Source organism: Papio anubis, chromosome 10 (assembly GCF_008728515.1).
Source record: "Papio anubis isolate 15944 chromosome 10, Panubis1.0, whole genome shotgun sequence".
NCBI lineage: Eukaryota > Metazoa > Chordata > Mammalia > Primates > Cercopithecidae > Papio > Papio anubis.
The window spans coordinates 52,853,703-52,876,433 of record NC_044985.1 but is presented as its reverse complement, the minus strand read 5'-3'; the positions used below and the strand labels follow the sequence as shown (position 1 = coordinate 52,876,433).

The 22,731-nt window shown below is 39.2% G+C and overlaps 1 protein-coding gene across 2 annotated transcripts in view; it reads left to right on the top strand.

Moving 5' to 3' along the window:
* LRP2 (LDL receptor related protein 2) overlaps positions 1–11,428 on the top strand; it is a 213,975-nt gene extending 202,547 nt beyond the window's left edge. Inside the window, exons 72-79 of one of the 2 annotated variants that reach the window (XM_021923700.2) lie at positions 1,065–1,155; positions 2,005–2,072; positions 2,244–2,364; positions 2,916–3,045; positions 4,105–4,206; positions 5,866–5,973; positions 9,460–9,531; positions 9,714–11,428. In XM_021923700.2, coding sequence (XP_021779392.2) covers positions 1,065–1,155; positions 2,005–2,072; positions 2,244–2,364; positions 2,916–3,045; positions 4,105–4,206; positions 5,866–5,973; positions 9,460–9,531; positions 9,714–9,881 — 860 coding nt within the window. In that variant the 3' untranslated portion in view covers positions 9,882–11,428. The remainder of the gene's footprint in view (positions 1–1,064; positions 1,156–2,004; positions 2,073–2,243; positions 2,365–2,915; positions 3,046–4,104; positions 4,207–5,865; positions 5,974–9,459; positions 9,532–9,713) is intronic. The other variant, XM_031651331.1, reaches the window with a different exon arrangement.
* The last annotated feature ends 11,303 nt before the right edge of the window (positions 11,429–22,731 follow it).

Genomic DNA, 22,731 nt, shown 5'->3' with positions numbered 1-22,731 from the left:
AAGATTCTTGTTTTAAAGAACTTTAACCGAAGTAAGCACACGAATGATGGCAATCATTCCATATAGGGCTTCAGTTTGGTATAATAATTAAGCAATTAGTCCAGTGAGATTTCTTGAGTGCCAGCTATGTTTCAGGCACTGTTCTAAGTGCTAGAGGTAACAGAAGTGAACCAAACAGACAAACCCCCTGTGTGTATTGAGTTTACATTCTAAGAGAACAATAAATAGAGAAGTCAATAAATATATAGTAGGTCAGGTGGTACTATGGAGAAAAGGAAGGCAGGGGAAGAGGGATGAGGATGGATTGGGTGGGGATTCTCCTTTAGATAGCGTTCAGGGAAGACCTGTCTGATACAGTGAACATTAAGTAGAGACTCAGATTGAAGGACTGAGCCAGGAGGGTATCCAGACTCTTTAAATGATATACACATGTGACCTATACTTATTAAGCACCTTCAACATATAAGACACTGAAGCACTAATCCCCCATCAGGCATATCCTGGGAGTATGTATGGGCCTAGCTGGGAGCAGGGACCTGGAGTAAGGGCAGTTTGGGAGGACTTGAAAACTCAGGAGCTCTCTAGCTAGTTGCCTATCAAATATCTCTTTATGTGTAGCTATGTGACTGCCTGTTGACTGATCAATTACTACGCTTTGGTGCCTTTAGTTGAAGTTTCCAGGTGGGCCTACATTAAACTCTTGGTTTTAACTGGGTTCATGGAGAATTCTGAAAACTTCAAATGAGAATGTGAACATTTTAAGAGATTATTTTACCACTAGGTTCTTGTAACTATTAATATATGTGCTCCAGAGTCTAGTACCTCTCCATTGTTTTTTGGGAAAAAATCTATAAACTGCCCCCTTTCTTTCCACTAAATGTATGTTACTTGCCAAGACCTTAAGGAAATTCACTGGACTTAGGGGGAAGGTAAGCTTTGACAGGGAGACTAATTGACTGGCTGGCCCACCCTTCCTCCCAACCCTAACCCGGGCCGGATTGCATGGTGTGGGCACTCTGCTGAGTACAGCTGACTAACACTTGCATGGCTTTCCTTTCCTGCAGCCATCGAACTGCCTATCAACCTGCCTCCCCCATGCAGGTGCATGCACGGAGGAAATTGCTATTTTGATGAGACTGACCTCCCCAAATGCAAGTAAGTCTGAATGTTGAGGTCCCAGCTATAGGCCTTGCCTCTTCTGGGGAAATTTGAGACCTTAAAGTAGCCAGGAAAACAAATACAAGAACCTCACCAGTTCACTAATTCTTACATTTTAACCAGCTTGCCTTCCCTCGAGGGAGTCCACAGAGAACTGAGGCAGTGCTTCTTTAGCTAGAATGTGCGTAGGAATCCCGTGGAGATGTGGTTCAAGATCTCCATTCTCATGCACACAGATTCTGCATTTCTAAGAAGCTTTGGGTGAGACCACAGGGTCTTGGACCACACTTTGAGGAGCAAGGAGTTAGAGAAATGGCAGCAGCATTTTCCTACTCACCTGGTATTGTTAATTACAACAGGGCTGTGGGAGAAGAGCTGTCTGCAGGGCTGCCTTAGTACAAGGCACTCATAATGAGCAGAAAGACTGGGATGAAGATTTGGAAAGAAGATGACTGTGTTGAGAAAACTCTTAACATGGAGCAAGACAAATAGATGTCTTTAAAAAGCATTTAATGAAAGCATATAAAAGAAAAAAACATAACCATGGTTTCCATTTGTACTCTCTAAGGAAGCATTGCATAGATTAGACACCAACAGGTTTTCGTGACCAGACTCACCCCATCAGTGCCACAGCTACTCCATTAAAAGTGAATTTCTAAAATCAGAGCACTGTTCTTTCTGCTTGTCTTCTCTTGGCAGAATAAACAAAAGTCATGCAGGATACATTGTCTGTTCAACACGTAATTTATGCAGTCAAAGCTCTCTCTACTTCAGGATGTGCTCAGAAAAATGCAATAGAAGCCTAAGAACGTAACAGCTAGTGAATGATTTTGTTTTTCCTTTCAGGTGTCCTAGCGGCTACACCGGAAAATATTGTGAAATGGCGTTTTCCAAAGGCATCTCTCCAGGAACAAGTAAGTTTTAAGAATGTGAGCAACCTGGAAATTACTCATAGCCCCTACACTGAATGCTGTCACAGCTTTTCCACTTAACTCAGTCTTTGAAGGAGTGCTTCTAGCCCCCAGTTTCTGCCAGGATTGCGGGCTCCCGTGTGTTGATGTGCTCTCTGCTCTCTTCTTCTATAGCCGCAGTAGCTGTGCTGTTGACAATCCTCTTGATCGTCATAATTGGAGCTCTGGCAATTGCCGGATTCTTCCACTATAGGAGAACCGGCTCCCTTTTGCCTGCTCTGCCCAAGCTGCCAAGGTCAGTTTCATTATGGGGAACATTGATGTTTGAAGCCTAAGTAATTCACAGGAAGCCATGGGAAGGACTTCGTTTTCTTTCTAAGTTAAAAAAGCACAATACGCAGTTCACCTATTCCACAGAAACAAAAAGTAGTGAGGATGTAAAGCAGTCACTTCAAATCACAACTTTAGTCAAATGCTTCTCTAAAGCCTGAGTGACAAGCTGTGTTTTGTAGTCCAAATGGTTGTGCCTACTGGTAGGTGTTCAGGTCAGAGAGAAGTGAAAAGGCAGCTGTGTGATGGTCCAGGCTTTATCCTTCTACGTGCTGGACTCTTTTTCTTTTAGATCTCATGGTTCAGGAATGTGCTTTAACGTTTCCAGGTAGCTAAGGGAACTTACTACCATATTTGACAGTGTAAATTCAGAGTGGGAATGGAGCATTACATTTAAGGAAGATTTAGCAATGTGGAGGAAAGGGTAATATTACGAAAGGTTGTATTTGTTGTTTTTGTTGCTGCTGCTGTTGTTGTTTTAAATAACAAGACACTATTTTGGTTGCTTCTTTCCAGCTTAAGCAGTCTTGTCAAGCCCTCTGAAAATGGGAATGGGGTGACCTTCAGATCAGGGGCAGATCTTAACATGGATATTGGAGTGTCTGGTTTTGGACCTGAGACTGCTATTGACAGGTCAATGGCAATGGTGAGTATGGTTTCAAAATGATTATTTGAAGGCTGTCATTTATAGAATAAATACTTTTTATAAAGAATAAAATTCACCTAGAGAAGACTGAAGTACAGCAGTAGGCCTCTCAGAATAAAGTCTGCACTACACAAACCAAGTTAGGAAACATTAGGCTTGTTGCTGAAAGGTGTCTAAAAACATTGGTAATAAAATTGGAATTTACCCCTGCTCTAAGCCACGCTGTTGAGTTGGAATCATGAACAGTCTTAAGTTTAACTTGAATATTGAAGAGCTTTCTGGTTTTTTTGAGGGTAGTGTGTGGGGAAGACATGATATTTTGTTTTTGTTTGATGACATTTTATATGTATAAAAGGAGTAGGGAACTATATTTTTCCTAGTGTCATATATTTTTCTGCCAATGTACAGTGATGAAATAAACAGTGATTTTAGAGTTGGCATTGGTCCAGACCCCGGCTCTGCCACATACTAAGTATGTGAAAACAGACATGGAGCTTGATATCTCTGACCCTCATTGTCCCTGTTGGTAAAATAGGTACAATAATACCTCCTGGAAGGACCAAATGAAATACTCCGTGAGGGGGCTCCCATAGTCTTGGCACTTGAGGGGGCTTTCTGTAATCAGTATTGGGAAACCACTTTCAGAATTTTGTGTCTCCTTCAAATCTTTCATTTTTTTCCTTCTCTGAAAATATAATACCATCCATTCTTTTTCCCTCCCCTCTCTCCTTATTCTTCTTTTCTTCTTCCACCATTATCCTTTTCTCTGTTGCCCAGACCCACTTCCCAAGTGAGTTATTTAACAGAATTTGGATATAAGAAAAATGTTTCTGTTTCCTTGAGTTGGTAAATGAGTGCATGTTATGTTACTTTGCATAACAATTTGCCATATGACGGCCTTGTGTTTTGCTGGCTTTTTTTTTTTTTTTTTTGCAAGTTCTCTTTTGGGTAACTTTGGCATAGCACCTAGCATACCTCCAGGTGTGAGGAAGGCACCTTTCTTTGTGTGTGAACCAGATTAGTATGGTGTAATCTCTCTTTCTGTCTCTGTGCCATCAGAGTGAAGACTTTGTCATGGAAATGGGGAAGCAGCCCATAATATTTGAAAACCCAATGTACTCAGTCAGAGACAGTGCTGTCAAAGTGGTTCAGCCAACCCAGGTGAGAAACCATACAGTCTTTTCCTTCAGTTACTGCTGTCGCTGGATGTTAATCTATTGAGTTATGTCTTCTTAGGATTTTCCTAACCTTCCCTCCAAATGGAAGGAAGCATAGTGAGTGGTCCGTGCTACAGCTGCCCTGTCTGTAGCAACAGGACCAAGGACATAAGACCTGAAAACAATCAGAATCCTGTTCTGTTGCAAGTGGTGGAGGTTTGGCAACCATGCTGGGGCTGCTGACCAAGAACCTTTCATTCTGAGTGGTGTCAGAGCAAGAGAGGTCTGAGTCCCTTCAGGAGCCTGGTAAACACAGTGCCTGAAGCACCACAGCTTCTCTACAAATACTTGTGAAATGAATGAGTAGAGAATTGTCAGGTCATTATACAGGAATTTGGGGACTGGGCCCACTTTCTGGTTCTTGCTGCCATCCCAAGCGTGTGGTTTGAGGTGGATTAAAGGGAGAGGGACCTCTTATGTTTGCTATTGTGATACTTTCCTGAAAAGTACAAAGGTCTCTAGAGTTGATGGACAGATATCTAAACTTCCTTGTTGCAGCCTTGTCACTCAGTCATCTTTAAAAAGAGCTGGGAGATGAAATAGGAATATAGGTGAAGGGAATAACTTTTCTTAAGGTCTGCATCAGTAGCCGCAGCACCACTTCTAATGCTTGTCAACTGCGAACATGTGTCTCCTTTGTCACAACTATGGCCTTAGTGACAATGAATAACTGTCATTGTTAACACCTATGCTCCTTTTGGACTCGAGATATGGCACATTTTAATACAGAAGCTAGAAATGTTTATTTTACAAATATTTTGTGATTTTAAGATCGGAAATGTTTGAATCTTGAAAGCATTTTCCCTGATCCTTTGATAAACAGACATGAAAACTTTAATCACATGATAAAAGAGATATGACATTTCATTTGACATCTTCACTTAAAATAAAATGAGGCCATGTATACAAATGCATATCCAAGTTTGAGAATAAACAAGTAATGAATGTGAAAATATAGGAAAAGGAGTGAATTGTCTGCCTGGTAGTTTATTATATATTCATGGTAATTTGGCCTTAAAAGGGAACCGTGGAATTGTATGACTGTTATAGAAAAATGCATGGAAGATTATTAATTCTGTTATTCTCATCTTTTCAAAAATTCAGCCGCTTTTTAGTAGTACTATGAAATCTTAATTTCCAAAGATAGGATTTATTAATATTCAAAGAAATTATTAAGATCCAAAGATAGGATTCTCAGTTCATCAGTGAGGTTGGGGAATTATTCTTGCTGTTCTTCTAGGATTTGGCTTCCAGTATATAACTAGAGTATCTTTATCCAAAAATTTGGTCAACAGTGGGAGTAAGAAGGCATAGAGAATACAGTAGAAATTGCAAGTAGTAAGTGAGAGTGGGACCAGTGAGGGCTGTATTTGCCTCCCAGGATTAAGGTATGAGGTAACTTAGTGGTTGCTGCTCTTGATTTTGGGGCGGTGGGAGTGATGTTTAGTCCTGGCCTCTGGGTCATGCAATAAAAATGGTGCCTGATGATGTCTGTGGGAGAACAAGATGGCAAAAAGAGCCAGAGTTCATACAAACTTTACAGCACATTTATTTGCTACTGAATTCTTTCAAAATTGGGTAAAGGCCTTTAATATGTCCACAGGTGACTGTATCTGGAAATGTGGATAATAAGAATTATGGGAGTCCCATAAACCCTTCTGAGATAGTTCCAGAGACAAGCCCAACTTCCCCAGCTGCTGATGGAACTCAGGTAAGTTGCTGACTCCTGAAATAATGTGGGATTTGGAAAAACTTTGGGATGGCTGGGTTGTTATTAACCTTAAGCAAACAAGGGAGACTCTGACATGATCAAAGATCCCAAGATGTGTTGACAGTTAATAAACATAATTTTTTAAAAAGTCATAGATTGAAAAACTTTCCACCAAATAAAGCTACATTCTAACATTGAGTTGGGAATAATGTTCCTTGTAACATCGGAGAACATGTCACAAAGAAGAACAAGTAGACTTCTGGATCCAGTACCTTCAGACCAGGGACATTTAAGTTGAGAAATAGACTCAGTATGAATAAAGATTTCACTGTGTCAAAGATACAGATGAAAGATTCTTCTCTGTGTGTCGTGATATCTCTACAGCATGCATCTTTATTCCTTTAAGCTGTTCTTCCCGCTCCTGCTATTACAGATCTTTACCACTAGATGGCACGAATTTACATACTCTGCCCATTCATCATCCATCTATTAATTATTGGCCAACCAATCATCTAACTAAAGTTATTGCTCTTGATGTGTCAGGCATGGTGTTTAATACTGGAGACTGAAAGAAAAAAATGCCAGTAGATGGAGCTTCTTAAACATGCCTGCAGGTCCTTTGCAATTGGTACACTATTTGTTCTGCAGGAAAAAATTCAATAAATATATTTGATATTAAACTCTGTATTGATGTGTATCATTAGTTTTAATGAATGCATATGCAGCTATCTCAATATTGCTGTTTGCATCTGGACAAACTGTTTTACCTCTGGGGCTACAGTCCTCAATAATATTTCTCACTGGGGGCACTATTGGCATATTGAGTGGGACAGTTCTTTGTGCTACGAAACTGTCCTATGCACTCAGGAAATTTCAGTATTTCTGGTTCCTGTCCACTAAATTCCAGTAGTGTCTTCCCTAATTCATTGTGACCCCATAAATCACCTGCCGTCCCCCAACACATGTGTACTCACTCTTAGTTGAGAACCACTAGGATCTGGAATGTCTCTATTCTAAGATTCTATGACCAATTTTGTGAAGTAATGTAAAGAAATGAAAGTCTAAGAGTAGTTGGAAATTTTACCATTTTATACAATCTTTATTTCTCAAATTTCATCATCTGTAAACACTGATATCTGGATAACTTGGCAGTCTCACTGTCACCTTAAACATTGGTTTCTGTTCTGCTCATTTAAATCAAAATAAAATTTGAGCTAAATTGATGCTGAGAAGAGTCTCTATAAGGTTTCTGTATGCCTTCTCAAATTCCCTTATTTCTTCTTCTCATGTCACACACACACACACATACACTCACAGACATACATAAATATTGTCTAGAAAGGAATTTTCAGTCTCATATTTTTCAAGGGACTAAACATTTTTTCTTTAAGCTGTATTAAAAATGGATTTTGAAGATTAACTTTCCACAGACACATGGATACTTGAATGTCATATATTTGGTCCTCCAAGCCTGAGTCAACCTCAAGCTAGTGCCAGATTTATTTTGTATTTTCAACATTTTTTCTCAGTCCATCTCTAGTCTAGTGATCTTCTGCACTAAATAGAGATTTTCCCCAGCTGGTGCAGGAAGGTGACTGTGGTGGGGAGGCTGAAACCTCTGCCTGCATGTCTGTTACCTCTGACCTGCATGTCTGGTATCAGAAACAAAATGTATACTGACAGGATCTTTCAAAGGAGAGCAGATCTTCACCAATTGTAGTCCTTTCTTTCTCTTTCCCTTTGTAATATTTCTCTTTCCCTTTGTAATACCTTGGTTCCTCCTCTTACTTTTTTACATTAGTGAGGCTGAGACCCTCTAAAATGTGTCTTCCATGATACGTCCAGGGATCTTACTGTATTTCTTGTGTCATGGGCACTGAGATAATAGCCAGCATGACTTAAAAGCAGTAGAGGTGCTTGGGTGAGATCACCTAGGTTGATTTGAACATGCCAGAGTCTCACAAATGTGTCTTTCATCCATAAATATGTTAAAAGACTAACAATTAAAAACACGGGCTGGGCACGGTGGCTTACGCCTGTAATCCCAGCACTTTGGGAGGCCGAGGCAGGTGGATCACGACATCAGGAGTTCAAGACCAGCCTGGCCAACACAGTGAAACCCCGTATCTACTAAAAATGCAAAAATTAGCTGGGTGTGGTAGCACATGCCTGTAGTCCCAGCTACTCAGGAGGCTGAGTCAGGAGAATTGCTTGAACCTGGGAGGCAAAGGTTGGCGTGAGCCGAGACTGCGCCACTGCACTCCAGCCTGGGTGACAGAGCAAGACTTCATCTCAAAACATTTAAAAAAAAAAAATTCAGTTCTATCATTTTCCAAAAGTTACATTGATATGCATAGGATCCCCCAAGGAGACAGAAAAAAAAAAGTCACTATTCCTTTTCTCCTGTTAGTAATTGCTTAACTCCAAGTTAGCCATTTCATTTTGAAGCAATGACATCTAAGAGATTTTGGCCCGCCCCACTTAACTGTAAGGGCCCAGAGGCAGGGCTCTGACCTGAATGTCTTCCTGTTCCCCTTGGGGTCACTATGTACAAAGCAGGAACTCACTTGAATGTGGGTTAAAGTGAAGACCTCTTCTACTTCTGTAGCCCTGTGTTCCCCACTCCTCCACAGGCTGGTCCCCTGCTTTCACAGAGTGAGAGACACCCCATAAAACCTGCGGGCTGCCTCGGCTCCTGTTGAGAGTAGGCTGTCTGTTCCCTTGTCTGGCAGTCAGCACGACAGGCAACTTTTCAGTCAGGCGTGGGCCACGCACCATGGTCCAGCGTGATTCTCTTTGGGTTCTCCAGTTTATGGGCCCCTGGGTCCGCTGAGTAATCATTACCTGCCCTTCTACCTGCAATTCAGTTGTATAATCTTGCCATGACTCAGCAAATATAGGCTAATAAGTGTACCTACCTCTGGGGTTTCTTAAAAAAATCAGAAACTTGTAAAACGCTTAGAGTAAGCACTCAATAAATGTTAGATGTTTTTGTTATTATTATTATGATGACACAGGAGGGAATGGTGAAGGGAGAAGGGATACTCTTGAGTTGACCAAAGAATGTTACTTTAGGGAATAAGAGTTATAGTTTGGGTTCGCCATCCACACCCAATTTTCAAGCAGCCCCAGAAATCTCTTTTTCTCCAGATGCATCTTGTGTGTGTCTGTTTTATGTGTTCTCTCTGTACTGAGGTAACCATGTGATCTGCTTGTAGATACTATGGCACAAATTCTGTAATATATAAATTTAAAATCAAAGAAGTATTTAAAACCATTGGATGAAAAGAGCCCGGAGAGTTTCAGTTACTGTTCAGGGACCACAGGAGGAATTGAACGATTTACCACATGGGCTGAATCATGGTTCCAGGTCCCAAATTGCTTTACCCTTCAGTAAGAAGAAACTTTAAAATTGAGACGGGAGGAAAAGAAACTCACAAAATCATACCATTACTGAGAGGTTTTTGTTTTCCCCTTTTTATTTAGGTGACAAAATGGAATCTCTTCAAACGAAAAACTAAACAAACTACCAACTTTGAAAATCCAATCTATGCACAGGTAATTTTTAACAATTTTTCTTAGCACAGACATTTTTTCTTAGAAATTATGTGATTGGTCAAATTGGACACACACTTAGATTATTCTAAGCAGAGTGGCCACAAATAGTCTTCTTTATGAAAAACCGTGTATGTTGACCTTGGGATAATAAATGGCTGATTCCTGTTACGTTGTGTTCTTAGATGGAGAACAAACAAAAGGAAACTGTTGCTGCGACCCCACCTCCATCACCTTCACTCCCTGCTAAGCCTAAGCCTCCTTCGAGAAGAGACCCAACTCCAACCTATTCTGCAACAGAAGACACTTTTAAAGACACTGCACATCTTGTTAAAGAAGACTCTGAAGTATAGCTATACCAGCTATTTAGGGAATAATTAGAAACACACTTTTGCACATATATTTTTTACAAACAGATGAAAAAAGTTAACATTCAGTACTTTATGAAAAAATATATTTTTCCCTGTTTGCCTATAGTTGGAAATATCCTGTGTGTCTTTTTTTACTTATGCCGTCTCATATTTTTACAAATAATTATCACAATGTACTATATGTATATCTTTGCACTGAAGTTGTCTGAAGGTAATACTATAAATATATTGTATATTTGTAAATTTTGGAAAAATTATCCTGTTACCAAATTTGCTAATAAAGGTGTCTGCTGATTTGGGTGGTGATCATTATAGTAAATGATCCAATGAGAAAAGGAATTGACTTGGGACCTTTAGCTGTGTCTAAAGAAGAGGCACTGCTCGTATTTCCTATCAGATTATCTAGGAAAGGAGTCCAGGCCCTGCTCTTGGGTCCATTTTTACACATTAGCACTTAATTAATGTTCAATATTACATGTCAATTTGATTAATGGGTATGTTGATAGGGGCCCCTATGTGTTGTATAGACATCTGGACTCGACTGTAGACTCCTCAGATAATACAGAAGGTAGACAAAGCAATTCAGTTTGGCCCTTCTGTGTGTTGGGATTGTCTAATCAGAACTCTCGTTTCATGTGTGTTCTCTCACTAGCTGCCAAGGCAACATTTGTATTTGTGATGTCTATGAGGAAATCCCATATCATTAAGTGCCAGTGTCCTGCATTGAGTTTGTAGTTAATTAAATGAGCTCTTTTGCTTGATGGACCTTGGAGCAATTTCTCATTCAAGGTGGTCACCTGCCCCAGTAGCTGGAGCTCAGTAGCTGAATTTCTGAAACCAAATCTGTGTCTTCATAAAATAAGGTGCAAAAAAAAAAAAAAAAAAAAAAAAAAAAAACCAGTTAAGCAAAGCCTCAACTGGGTTTTTGTTTCTATGAAAATATCATTATAATCACTATTTATTTCCTAAGTTGAACCTGAATAGAAAGGGAAACCATTCTTTTTAAGCTTTTTATGAGGCCCTTTGGTGAAATGTGTACCTTCATATTAGAATGTACTGTACAGTCCAGATCTTTTCTTTGTTTTTTTTTTTTTTTTTAAAGAGATGGAGTCTTGCTATGTTGCCCAGGCTGTTCTTGAAGTCCTGGGCTCAAGTGATCCTCCCAGCTCAGTCTCCTGAGTAGTTGGGATTATGGGCGTAAGCCACTGTGCCCAGCTTCCAGCTCTTCTCTTAAATAGTGGGTATAGTCTGCACAATAGGAACCATGGCAGGAATACACACTTTCCCATAGCAAATAGCATTCCTGACTCTCTGTGCTAATATTGCACATTTGTTGAACAATGAATGAATGGATGGATGGATGGATGAATGAAACATATACTACTGATTATTTTATTCCAGAGTTCTCAAAATATTTGTTGCTCATATTTTGAGTACTGATTGTAATTACTTGGAAATGTACTTTGATTAGATAAACAACTGGAAATAATGCTGCTGAAAAATTTCTAATAAATGTGTATTTTATCAGATGTTTTCTGTGTGCTTCATAAGGCCCGGTCATGAATCAGTTGTATTTTGCTGTGTAAAAAGCTTGAGGCTTTGAGTGCTCTTAGTCATACCAGTTCTGTACCACTCCTTCCCGGAACTGAATCCAGAGCAATTTGATTGAAAATCAAGCCTCTGCATTCATTTTGTTTGTGTCCATGATAGTCTGGGATAAGTTATAGGAAACAACTCTCCAGAAATGAGTAGATATCAGAGTCCCAGGTAACCACCAGTATAGCCAGTCCTTGAATGCTGTCCATGGCTAAGGCAGAGCAGGGAGTGCATATTCCTGTTTCTCTAATAACTAGTGTTCCCCTAACAGTCATTTGTTCAAGAGGACGATTTCCCAGCCAGCTCCTTTAAGCATAGGCTGTGGACCGTCTTCCCACTGTTAATCTCTCTGAGCCTCAGCTGCTGCCTCTATAAAGTAGGGGGCTTGGTTGTGAGACCTCAGTGTGGAAGTGTATATAGAGTGTAACCCAACACCCAGCATAAAATATACCCTCAATTGATGGGAGCCATGATTATCATCATTCATGAAGTAAAGGGAAAATGGAACAGCCATTTGTGTGTTTTAAAAAGTTCCTTGGGTGATTTAATGAAGAGCCTTGGTTGAAAATGATGATTCGAAATAGAAATGACTGATCTTTCTTTTTTAGTGGAGGAGGTTACAGAGGTGAACAAGATTGTGTCTGGGCCTTTGAAAGGATTCACACATATCTTGTCTATAATGAGGCTGAAGAGCAGATGATAAAAAGTTTGGTCTTGCTTTACTGTCATTTGAAGGTGACAGGAAGGGCAGTAAATATTCCTGTACATAGAAAGGGGAAAAGGTTGAGAAGATGGAAATGCATATTCACATCACAGCACAGGGAACTGAGCCACCGCTGAAATAAATATACCTTTCCCGATTCTTCCAAGGATCCTGAGGAGTTGTTTGAGTTTGTTGAATATATTCTGGATATTAGTCCCCTGTCAAATGAATAGTTTGCAAAAATTTTCTTCCATTTAACAGGTGGTCTCTTCATTTTGTTGATTGTTTCCTTTGCTGTGCAGAAGCTTTTTAGTTTATTATAGTCCTATTTGTCTATTTTTGGTTTTGTTGCCTGTTCTTTTGAGGTCTTAGTCATAAATACTTTGCCTATAAGAAAGTCCAGGAGAGTTTCCCCTAGGTATTTTTTCTAGTATTTTTATAATTTTAGGTCTTACTTTTAAGCGTTTAATCCATTTTCAGTTGATTTTTGTATATGGTGAAAGATAAGGGTCCGATTTTTTTCTTCTGCATGCAGCTACCAATTTTCCCAGCACCATTTATTGAAGAGGGTGTCCTTTCCCCCGTGTAGGTTCTTGTTAGCTTTGTCAAAGATCAATTGGCTGTTAAATATGTGGCTTTATTTTTGGGTTCTCTATTCCATTCTATTGGTCTAGGTGTCTATTTTTATACCAATGTGCTATTTTGGTTACTGTACCTTTGTAGTCAGGTAGTGTAATGCCTCCAACTTTGTTCTTTTTGCTCAGGATTGTCTTGGCTATTCGAGCTCTTCTTTTTGGTTCCATTTGGTTCCATTTGTGAAGATTTTTTTCTAATTCTGTGAAGAATGGTGTTGGTATTTTGATGGGGATTGTGCTGATTCTGTAGATTGCTTTGGACAATATAGTCATTTTAACAATATTAATTCTTCCAATCCATAGGCAGGGAATATTTTTTCATTTGTTTGCGTCCTCTTCAACTTCTTTCATCAGTGTTTTGTAGTTTTTCTTGTAGAGATCTTTCACCTCCTTGGTTAAATTTATTCCTAGGTCCTTTTTTTTTTTTTTTTTTTTTTGGTAGCTTTTTCCTCTTTGTTTTTTTTTTTTTTTAGTTCCTTTTTTTTTTTTTTTTTTTTTTGGTAGCTATTGCCGTCTTGATTTTTTTTTTTCTCAGCTAGCTCATTATTGGTATATAGAAATACTACTGATTTTTGTACATTAATTTTCTATCCTGCTACTTGGCTAAATTCATTTATCAAACCTAGGAGTTTTTTGGTGGAGTCTTTAGATTCTTCTGGATACAAGATGGACAATTTGACTTCCTCTTTTACAATTTGGATGCCTTTTATTTCTTTCTCTTGCCAGATTGCTCTGGCTAAGACTTCCAGTACTATGCTGAATTGGTTAAAAGTGGGCATACTTATCTTGTTTCGGTTCTTACAGAAAATTCTTTCAACTTTTTTCCATTCAGCACAATGTTATCTGTGGATTTATGATATATGTTTTTTATTATTTTGAGGTATTCCTAGTTTGTTGAGAGTTTTCATTCTGAAGGGATGTTGAATTTTATCCAACTTTTTTTTTTTTTGCATCTATTGAGAGGATCATATGGTTTTGTTCTTCGTTATGTTAAAGTGATGTATCATGTTTATCGATTTTCAAGTGTTGAACCATCCTTGCATCCCTAGTGTAAATCCCACTCGATCTTGGTGTATTATCTTTTTAACATAGTATTGGATTCAGGTTGCTAGTGTTTGTTGAGGATTTCTGCATCTGTGTTCATCAGGGGTATTGGTCTGTGGTTTTCTTTTTTTTATTATGTCCTTGTCTGGTTTGGGGATCAGGGTAATGCTGGCCTTATAGAATGAATTAGGGAGAGTTCCCTCTTTTTTGGAATCATTTCAGAGGGATTGGTATTAGTTCTTCTTTGTACCTTGGGTAGAATTCAGCTGTGAATCTATCCAGTCCTGAACTTTTCTTTGTTGGGAGACTTTTTATTATGGATTAAATCTTGCTACTTTTTATTGGTCTGTTCAGGTTTTCTGTTTCTTCCTGATTCAATCTTGGTAGGTAGTAAGTTTCCAGGAATTTATCTATTTCCTAGATTTTCCAATTTGTCAGCATATAGTTGTTCATAATAATTTCTGATGATCTTTTGTATTTCTATGGTATCAGTTGTAATGTCTTCTTTTTCACTTCTGATTTTGTGTATTTGGGTCTTTTCTAGGTTAGTCTTGCCAGTGGTTTATTAATTTTGTTTATATTTTTTGAAGAGAAACTTTCATTTTGTTAATGATTTGTATTTCTTTAAGCCTCTATTTCATTTAGTTCTGTTCTGATCTTTATTATTTATTTTTTTCTGTTCATTTGGGGTTTGGTTTATTCTTCCTTTTCTAGTTCCTTTAGGTGCATTGTTAGGTTGTTAGTTTGTAATTTTTCTACCTTTTCGATATAGGCATTTAATGCTATAAACTTCTCTTTTAACACTGCTTTTGCTGTGTCCCACAGATTTTGGTATGTTGTGTTTCCATTTTCATGTGTTTCAAGAAATGTTTTTATTTCCTTCTTAATTTCTTTATTTACTCGATGGTCATTCAGGAGCATGTTATTTAATTCCCATGTATTTGTATAGTTTCCAAAATTCCTCTTGGTATTGATTTCTAGTTTTACTCCATTGCACTCTGAGAAGATACTTGATATAATTTTGATTTTTCAGAATTTGTTGATACTTGTTTTGTGGAGTAACATATGGTTTATGCTGAAGAATGTTCCACATATTGATGAAAAGATTGTATATTCTGAAATTATTGGATAGAATGTTCTGTAAATGTCTGTTAGATCCATTTGGTCTAAATGTTAGCTTCACTTTTAATGCTTCTTTGTTGACTTTCTGTCTAAATTATCTGTTTAATACTGAGAGTGGGGTGTCGAAATCCCCCACTATTATTGTACTGCACTCTATCTCTTTATATCTAGTAATATTTGCTTCATGAATCTGGGTGCTCCAGTGTTGGCTGCATATCTATTTAGAATTGTTATGCCCTCTAGCTGGATTGATCCCTTTATCAACATATAATGACCTCTTATGTTTTTTATTTTTGTTTCGGTTTTTTATTGTTCTCGACTTAAGGTCTGTTTTATCTGATATGACTACTCCTGCTTGCTTTTGATTTCTGTTTGCATGGAATATGTCTTTCCATCCCTTTACTTTCAGTCTATATGTGTCTTTACTGGTATGATGAGTTTCTTATAAGCAACATATAGTTGGATCATGTTTTTTAATCCATTCAGCTGTTATATTTTCAGAATTTAATTTAATTTGTTTATGTTCAAAATTATTATTGATATGTGAAGCTCTGTTCATTCCTGTCATATTGTTAGTTGTTTTCTGGTTGTTGTAAATATTCTTTATTCTTTACTTTTTCTCATGTTGATCGTCATTGTGGTCTGGTGAATTTCTGTAGTAGTATGATTTGAGTCCTTTTTCTTCCTCCTTCCGGTGATTACTTTACCAGTGAGTTTTATATGTTTGTGTGTTTTCATGATGGTAAATGTTGTTTTTTCACCTCCAGATTTAGAACTCCCTTGAGTATATCTTGTAGGCCCAGTTCAGTCTAGTGGTAAATAAATTCTCTCAGCATTTGCTTGTGTGGGAAAGACTTTATTTCTTCTTCATTTATGAAGTGCAGTTTTGCTGGAAATTATATCCTTGGCTGGCAGTTTTTTTTTTTTTTTCTTTCAGCACTTTGGGTATGCCATCCCATTCTCTTCTGGCCTGTTAGGTTTCTGCTGAGACATCTGCTGTTAGTCTGCTGAGGGTTCTTTTATAGGTTGCTAGATGGTTTTCTCTTGCTGTATTTAAGATTCACTCTTTACCTTTGACACTAAACAGACTGAGTATAATGTGCCATTGAGAAGACCATTTTGCATTGTGTCTTTTTGGGGATTACTGAGTCTGCTGTATCTGAATGACTAAATCTCTCACTAGACTTGAGAAGTTTTCATCTATTCATTAAATAGGTTTTCTAATCCTTTGTCACTTTGCCCTTGAGGATAACAATAATGCAAATATTCAATTGCTTTATGTTGTCCCAAATGTCACAAAGACTTTGTTAATTCTTTTTTTTTTTTTTTTTTAATTTATTATTATTATACTGTAAGTTGTAGGGTACATGTGCATAACGTGCAGGTTTGTTACATATGTATACTTGTGCCTTGTTGGTGTGCTGCACCCATCAACTCGTCATTTACATCAGGTATAACTCCCAATGCAATCCCTCCCCCCCTCCCCCCTCCCCATGATAGGCCCCGGTGTGTGATGTTCCCCTTCCCGAGTCCAAGTGATCTCATTGTTCAGTTCCCACCTATGAGTGAGAACATGCGGTGTTTGGTTTTCTGTTCTTGTGATAGTTTGCTAAGAATGATGGATTCCAGCTGCATCCATGTCCCTACAAAGGACACAAACTCATCCTTTTTTATGGCTGCATAGTATTCCATGGTGTATATGTGCCACATTTTCTTAATCCAATCTGTCACTGATGGACATTTGGGTTGATTCCAAGTCTTTGCTATTGTGAATAGTGCTGCAATAAACATACGTGTGCATGTGTCTTTATAGCAGCATAATTTATAATCCTTTGGGTATATCCCCAGTAATGGGATGGCTGGGTCATATGGTACATCTAGTTCTAGATCCTTGAGGAATCGCCATACTGTTTTCCATAATGGTTGAACTAGTTTACAATCCCACCAACAGTGTAAAAGTGTTCCTATTTCTCCACATCCTCTCCAGCACCTGTTGTTTCCTGACTTTTTAATGATCGCCATTCTAACTGGTGTGAGATGGTATCTCATTGTGGTTTTGATTTGCATTTCTCTGATGGCCAGTGATGATGAGCATTTTTTCATGTGTTTGTTGGCTGTATGAATGTCTTCTTTTGAGAAATGTCTATTCATATCCTTTGCCCACTTTTTGATGGGGTTGTTTGTTTTTTTCTTGTAAATTTGTTTGAGTTCTTTGTAGGTTCTGGATATTAGCCGTTTGTCAGATGAGTAGATTGCAAAAATTTTCTCCCATTCTGTAGGTTGCCTGTTCACTCTGATGGTAGTTTCTTTTGCTGTGCAGAAGCTCTTTAGTTTAATGAGATCCCATTTGTCAATTTTGGCTTTTGCTGCCGTTGCTTTTGGTGTTTTAGACATGAAGTCTTTGCCCATGCCTATGTCCTGAATGGTACTACCTAGGTTTTCCTCTAGGATTTTTATGGTATTAGGTCTAACATTTAAGTCTCTAATCCATCTTGAATTAATTTTCGTATAAGGAGTAAGGAAAGGATCCAGTTTCAGCTTTCTACTTATGGCTAGCCAATTTTCCCAGCACCATTTATTAAATAGGGAATCCTTTCCCCATTTCTTGTTTTTCTCAGGTTTGTCAAAGATCAGATGGCTGTAGATGTGTGGTATTATTTCTGAGGACTCTGTTCTGTTCCATTGGTCTATATCTCTGTTTTGGTACCAGTACCATGCTGTTTTGGTTACTGTAGCCTTGTAGTATAGTTTGAAGTCAGGTAGCGTGATGCCTCCAGCTTTGTTCTTTTGACTTAGGATTGTCTTGGAGATGCGGGCTCTTTTTTGGTTCCATATGAACTTTAAAGCAGTTTTTTCCAATTCTGTGAAGAAACTCATTGGTAGCTTGATGGGGATGGCATTGAATCTATAAATTACCTTGGGCAGTATGGCCATTTTCACGATATTGATTCTTCCTATCCATGAGCATGGTATGTTCTTCCATTTGTTTGTGTCCTCTTTTATTTCACTGAGCAGTGGTTTGTAGTTCTCCTTGAAGAGGTCCTTTACATCCCTTGTAAGTTGGATTCCTAGGTATTTGATTCTCTTTGAAGCAATTGTGAATGGAAGTTCATTCATGATTTGGCTCTCTGTTTGTCTGTTACTGGTGTATAAGAATGCTTGTGATTTTTGCACATTAATTTTGTATCCTGAGACTTTGCTGAAGTTGCTTATCAGCTTAAGGAGATTTTGGGCCGAGACAATGGGGTTTTCTAAATATACAATCATGTCATCTGCAAACAGGGACAATTTGACTTCTTCTTTTCCTAACTGAATACCCTTGATTTCTTTCTCTTGCCTGATTGCCCTAGCCAGAACTTCCAACACTATGTTGAATAGGAGTGGTGAGAGAGGGCATCCCTGTCTTGTGCCAGTTTTCAAAGGGAATTTTTCCAGTTTTTGCCCATTCAGTATGATATTGGCTGTGGGTTTGTCATAAATAGCTCTTATTATTTTGAGGTACGTTCCATCAATACCGAATTTATTGAGCGTTTTTAGCATGAAGGGCTGTTGAATTTTGTCAAAAGCCTTTTCTGCATCTATTGAAATAATCATGTGGTTCTTGTCTTTGGTTCTGTTTATATGCTGGATTATGTTTATTGATTTGCGAATGTTGAACCAGCCTTGCATCCCAGGGATGAAGCCCACTTGATCATGGTGGATAAGCTTTTTGATGTGTTGCTGAATCCGGTTTGCCAGTATTTTATTGAGGATTTTTGCATCGATGTTCATCAGGGATATTGGTCTAAAATTCTCTTTTTTGTTGTATCTCTGCCAGGCTTTGGTATCAGGATGATGTTGGCCTCATAAAATGAGTTAGGGAGGATTCCCTCTTTTTCTATTGATTGGAATAGTTTCAGAAGGAATGGTACCAACTCCTCCTTGTACCTCTGGTAGAATTCAGCTGTGAATCCATCTGGTCCTGGACTTTTTTTGGTTGGTAGGCTATTAATTGTTGCCTCAATTTCAGAGCCTGCTATTGGTCTATTCAGGGATTCAACTTCTTCCTGGTTTAGTCTTGGAAGAGTGTAAGTGTCCAGGAAATTATCCATTTCTTCTAGGTTTTCCAGTTTATTTGCGTAGAGGTGTTTATAGTATTCTCTGATGGTAGTTTGTATTTCTGTGGGGTCGGTGGTGATATCCCCTTTATCATTTTTAATTGCGTCGATTTGATTCTTCTCTCTTTTCTTCTTTATTAGTCTTGCTAGTGGTCTGTCAATTTTGTTGATCTTTTCAAAAAACCAACTCCTGGATTCATTGATTTTTTGGAGGGTTTTTTGTGTCTCTATCTCCTTCAGTTCTGCTCTGATCTTAGTTATTTCTTGCCTTCTGCTAGCTTTGGAATGTGTTTGCTCTTGCTTCTCTAGTTCTTTTAATTGCGATGTTAGAGTGTCAATTTTTGATCTTTCCTGCTTTCTCTTGTGGGCATTTAGTGCTATAAATTTCCCTCTACACACTGCTTTAAATGTGTCCCAGAGATTCTGGTATGTTGTATCTTTGTTCTCATTGGTTTCAAAGAACATCTTTATTTCTGCCTTCATTTCGTTATGTACCCAGTAGTCATTCAGGAGCAGGTTGTTCAGTTTCCATGTAGTTGAGCGGTTTTGATTGAGTTTCTTAGTCCTGAGTTCTAGTTTGATTGCACTGTGGTCTGAGAGACAGTTTGTTATAATTTCTGTTCTTGTACATTTGCTGAGGAGTGCTTTACTTCCAATTACGTGGTCAATTTTGGAATAAGTACGATGTGGTGCTGAGAAGAATGTATATTCTGTTGATTTGGGGTGGAGAGTTCTATAGATGTCTATTAGGTCTGCTTGCTGCAGAGATGAGTTCAATTCCTGGATATCCTTGTTAACTTTCTGTCTCGTTGATCTGTCTAATGTTGACAGTGGAGTGTTGAAGTCTCCCATTATTATTGTATGGGAGTCTAAGTCTCTTTGTAAGTCTCTAAGGACTTGCTTTATGAATCTGGGTGCTCCTGTATTGGGTGCATATATATTTAGGATAGTTAGCTCTTCCTGTTGAATTGATCCCTTTACCATTATGTAATGGCCTTCTTTGTCTCTTTTGATCTTTGATGGTTTAAAGTCTGTTTTATCAGAGACTAGTATTGCAACCCCCGCTTTTTTTTGTTCTCCATTTGCTTGGTAAATCTTCCTCCATCCCTTTATTTTGAGCCTATGTATGTCTCTGCGTGTGAGATGGGTCTCCTGAATACAGCAGACTGATGGGTCTTGACTCTTTATCCAGTTTGCCAGTCTGTGTCTTTTCATTGGAGCATTTAGTCCATTTACATTTAAGGTTAAGATTGTTATGTGTGAACTTGATCCTGCCATTATGATATTAACTGGTTATTTTGCTCATTAGTTGATATAGTTTCTTCCTAGCCTCGATGGTCTTTACATTTTGGCATGTTTTTGAGATGGCTGGTACCGGTTGTTCCTTTCCATGTTTAGTACTTCCTTCAGGGTCTCTTGTAAGGCAGGCCTAGTGGTGACAAAATCTCTAAGCATTTGCTTATCTGTAAAGGATTTTATTTCTCCTTCACTTATGAAACTTAGTTTGGCTGGATATGAAATTCTGGGTTTAAAATTCTTTTCTTTAAGAATGTTGAATATTGGCCCCCACTCTCTTCTGGCTTGGAGAGTTTCTGCCGAGAGATCTGCTGTGAGTCTGATGGGCTTCCCTTTGTGGGTAACCCGACCTTTCTCTCTGGCTGCCCTTAAGATTTTTTCCTTCATTTCAACTTTGGTGAATCTGGCAATTATGTGTCTTGGAGTTGCTCTTCTCGAGGAGTATCTTTGTGGCGTTCTCTGTATTTCCTGGATTTGAATGTTGGCCTGCCCTACTAGGTTGGGGAAGTTCTCCTGGATGATATCCTGAAGAGTGTTTTCCAACTTGGTTCCATTTTCCCCCTCACTTTCAGGCACCCCAATCAGACGTAGATTTGGTCTTTTTACATAATCCCATACTTCTTGCAGGCTTTGTTCATTTCTTTTTCTTCTTTTTTCTTTTGGTTTCTCTTCTCGCTTCATTTCATTCATTTGATCCTCAATCGCTGATACTCTTTCTTCCAGTTGATCGAGTCGGTTACTGAAGCTTGTGCATTTGTCACGTATTTCTCGTGTCATGGTTTTCATCTCTTTCATTTCGTTTAGGACCTTCTCTGCATTAATTACTCTAGCCATCAATTCTTCCACTTTTTTTTCAAGATTTTTAGTTTCTTTGCGCTGGGTACGTAATTCCTCCTTTAGCTCTGAGAAATTTGATGGACTGAAGCCTTCTTCTCTCATCTCGTCAAAGTCATTCTCCGTCCAGCTTTGATCCGTTGCTGGCGATGAGCTGCGTTCCTTTGCCGGGGGAGATGCGCTCTTGTTTTTTGAATTTCCAGCTTTTCTGCCCTGCTTTTTCCCCATCTTTGTGGTTTTATCTGCCTCTGGTCTTTGATGATGGTGATGTACTGATGGGGTTTTGGTGTAGGTGTCCTTCCTGTTTGATAGTTTTCCTTCTAACAGTCAGGACCCTCAGCTGTAGGTCTGTTGGAGATTGCTTGAGGTCCACTCCAGACCCTGTTTGCCTGGGTATCAGCAGCAGAGACTGCAGAAGATAGAATATTTCTGAACAGCAAGTGTACCTGTCTGATTCTTGCTTTGGAAGCTTCCTCTCAGGGGTGTACTCCACCCTGTGAGGTGTGGGGTGTCAGACTGTCCCTAGTGGGGGATGTCTCCCAGTTAGGCTACTCAGGGGTCAGGGACCCGCTTGAGCAGGGAGTCTGTCCCTTCTCAGATCTCAACCTCCGTGTTGGGAGATCCACTGCTCTCTTCAAAGCTGTCAGACAGAGTCGTTTGGGTCTGCAGAGGTATCTGCTGCTTTGTTATTGTTTACTGTGCCCTGCCCCCAGAGGTGGAGTCTACAGAGACAGGCAGGTTTCCTTGAGCTGCTGTGAGCTCCACCCAGTTCGAGCTTCCCAGCAGCTTTGTTTACCTACTTAAGCCTGAGCAATGGCGGGCGCCCCTCCCCCAGCCTCGCTGCTGCCTTGCTGGTAGATCACAGACTGCTGTGATAGCAATGAGGGAGGCTCCGTGGGTGTGGGACCCTCCCAGCCAGGTGTGGGATATGATCTCCTGGTGTGCCTGTTTGCTCAAAGCGCAGTATTGGGGTGGGAGTTACCCGATTCTCCAGGTGTTGTGTGTCTCAGTTCCCCTGGCTAGGAAAAGGGATTCCCTTCCCCCTTGCGCTTCCCAGGTGAGGCAATGCCTCGCCCTGCTTCAGCTCTCGCTGGTCGGGCTGCAGCAGCTGACCAGTACCGATCGTCCGGCACTCCCCAGTGAGATGAACCCAGTACCTCAGTTGAAAATGCCGAAATCACCGGTCTTCTGTGTCGCTGGCGCTGGGAGTTGAAGACTGGAGCTGCTCCTATTCGGCCATCTTGCTCCGCCCCCCGACTTTGTTAATTCTTTTAAATTTTTTTTTTATTTTTGCCTAACTGGATTATTTCAAAAGGGATTCTGAGATAATGAGATTCTTTCTTCTGCCTGATCTAGTATACTGTTGAAGCTTTCAAATGTATCGAGAGCTTTTGTATTTCCTTCAATGAATTTTTCACTTCCAGAATTTCCATTTGGTTCTTTTAAAAAATATCTAGTTCTTTGTTAAATTTCTTATTCATATCCTGAATTGTTTTCTGATTTTT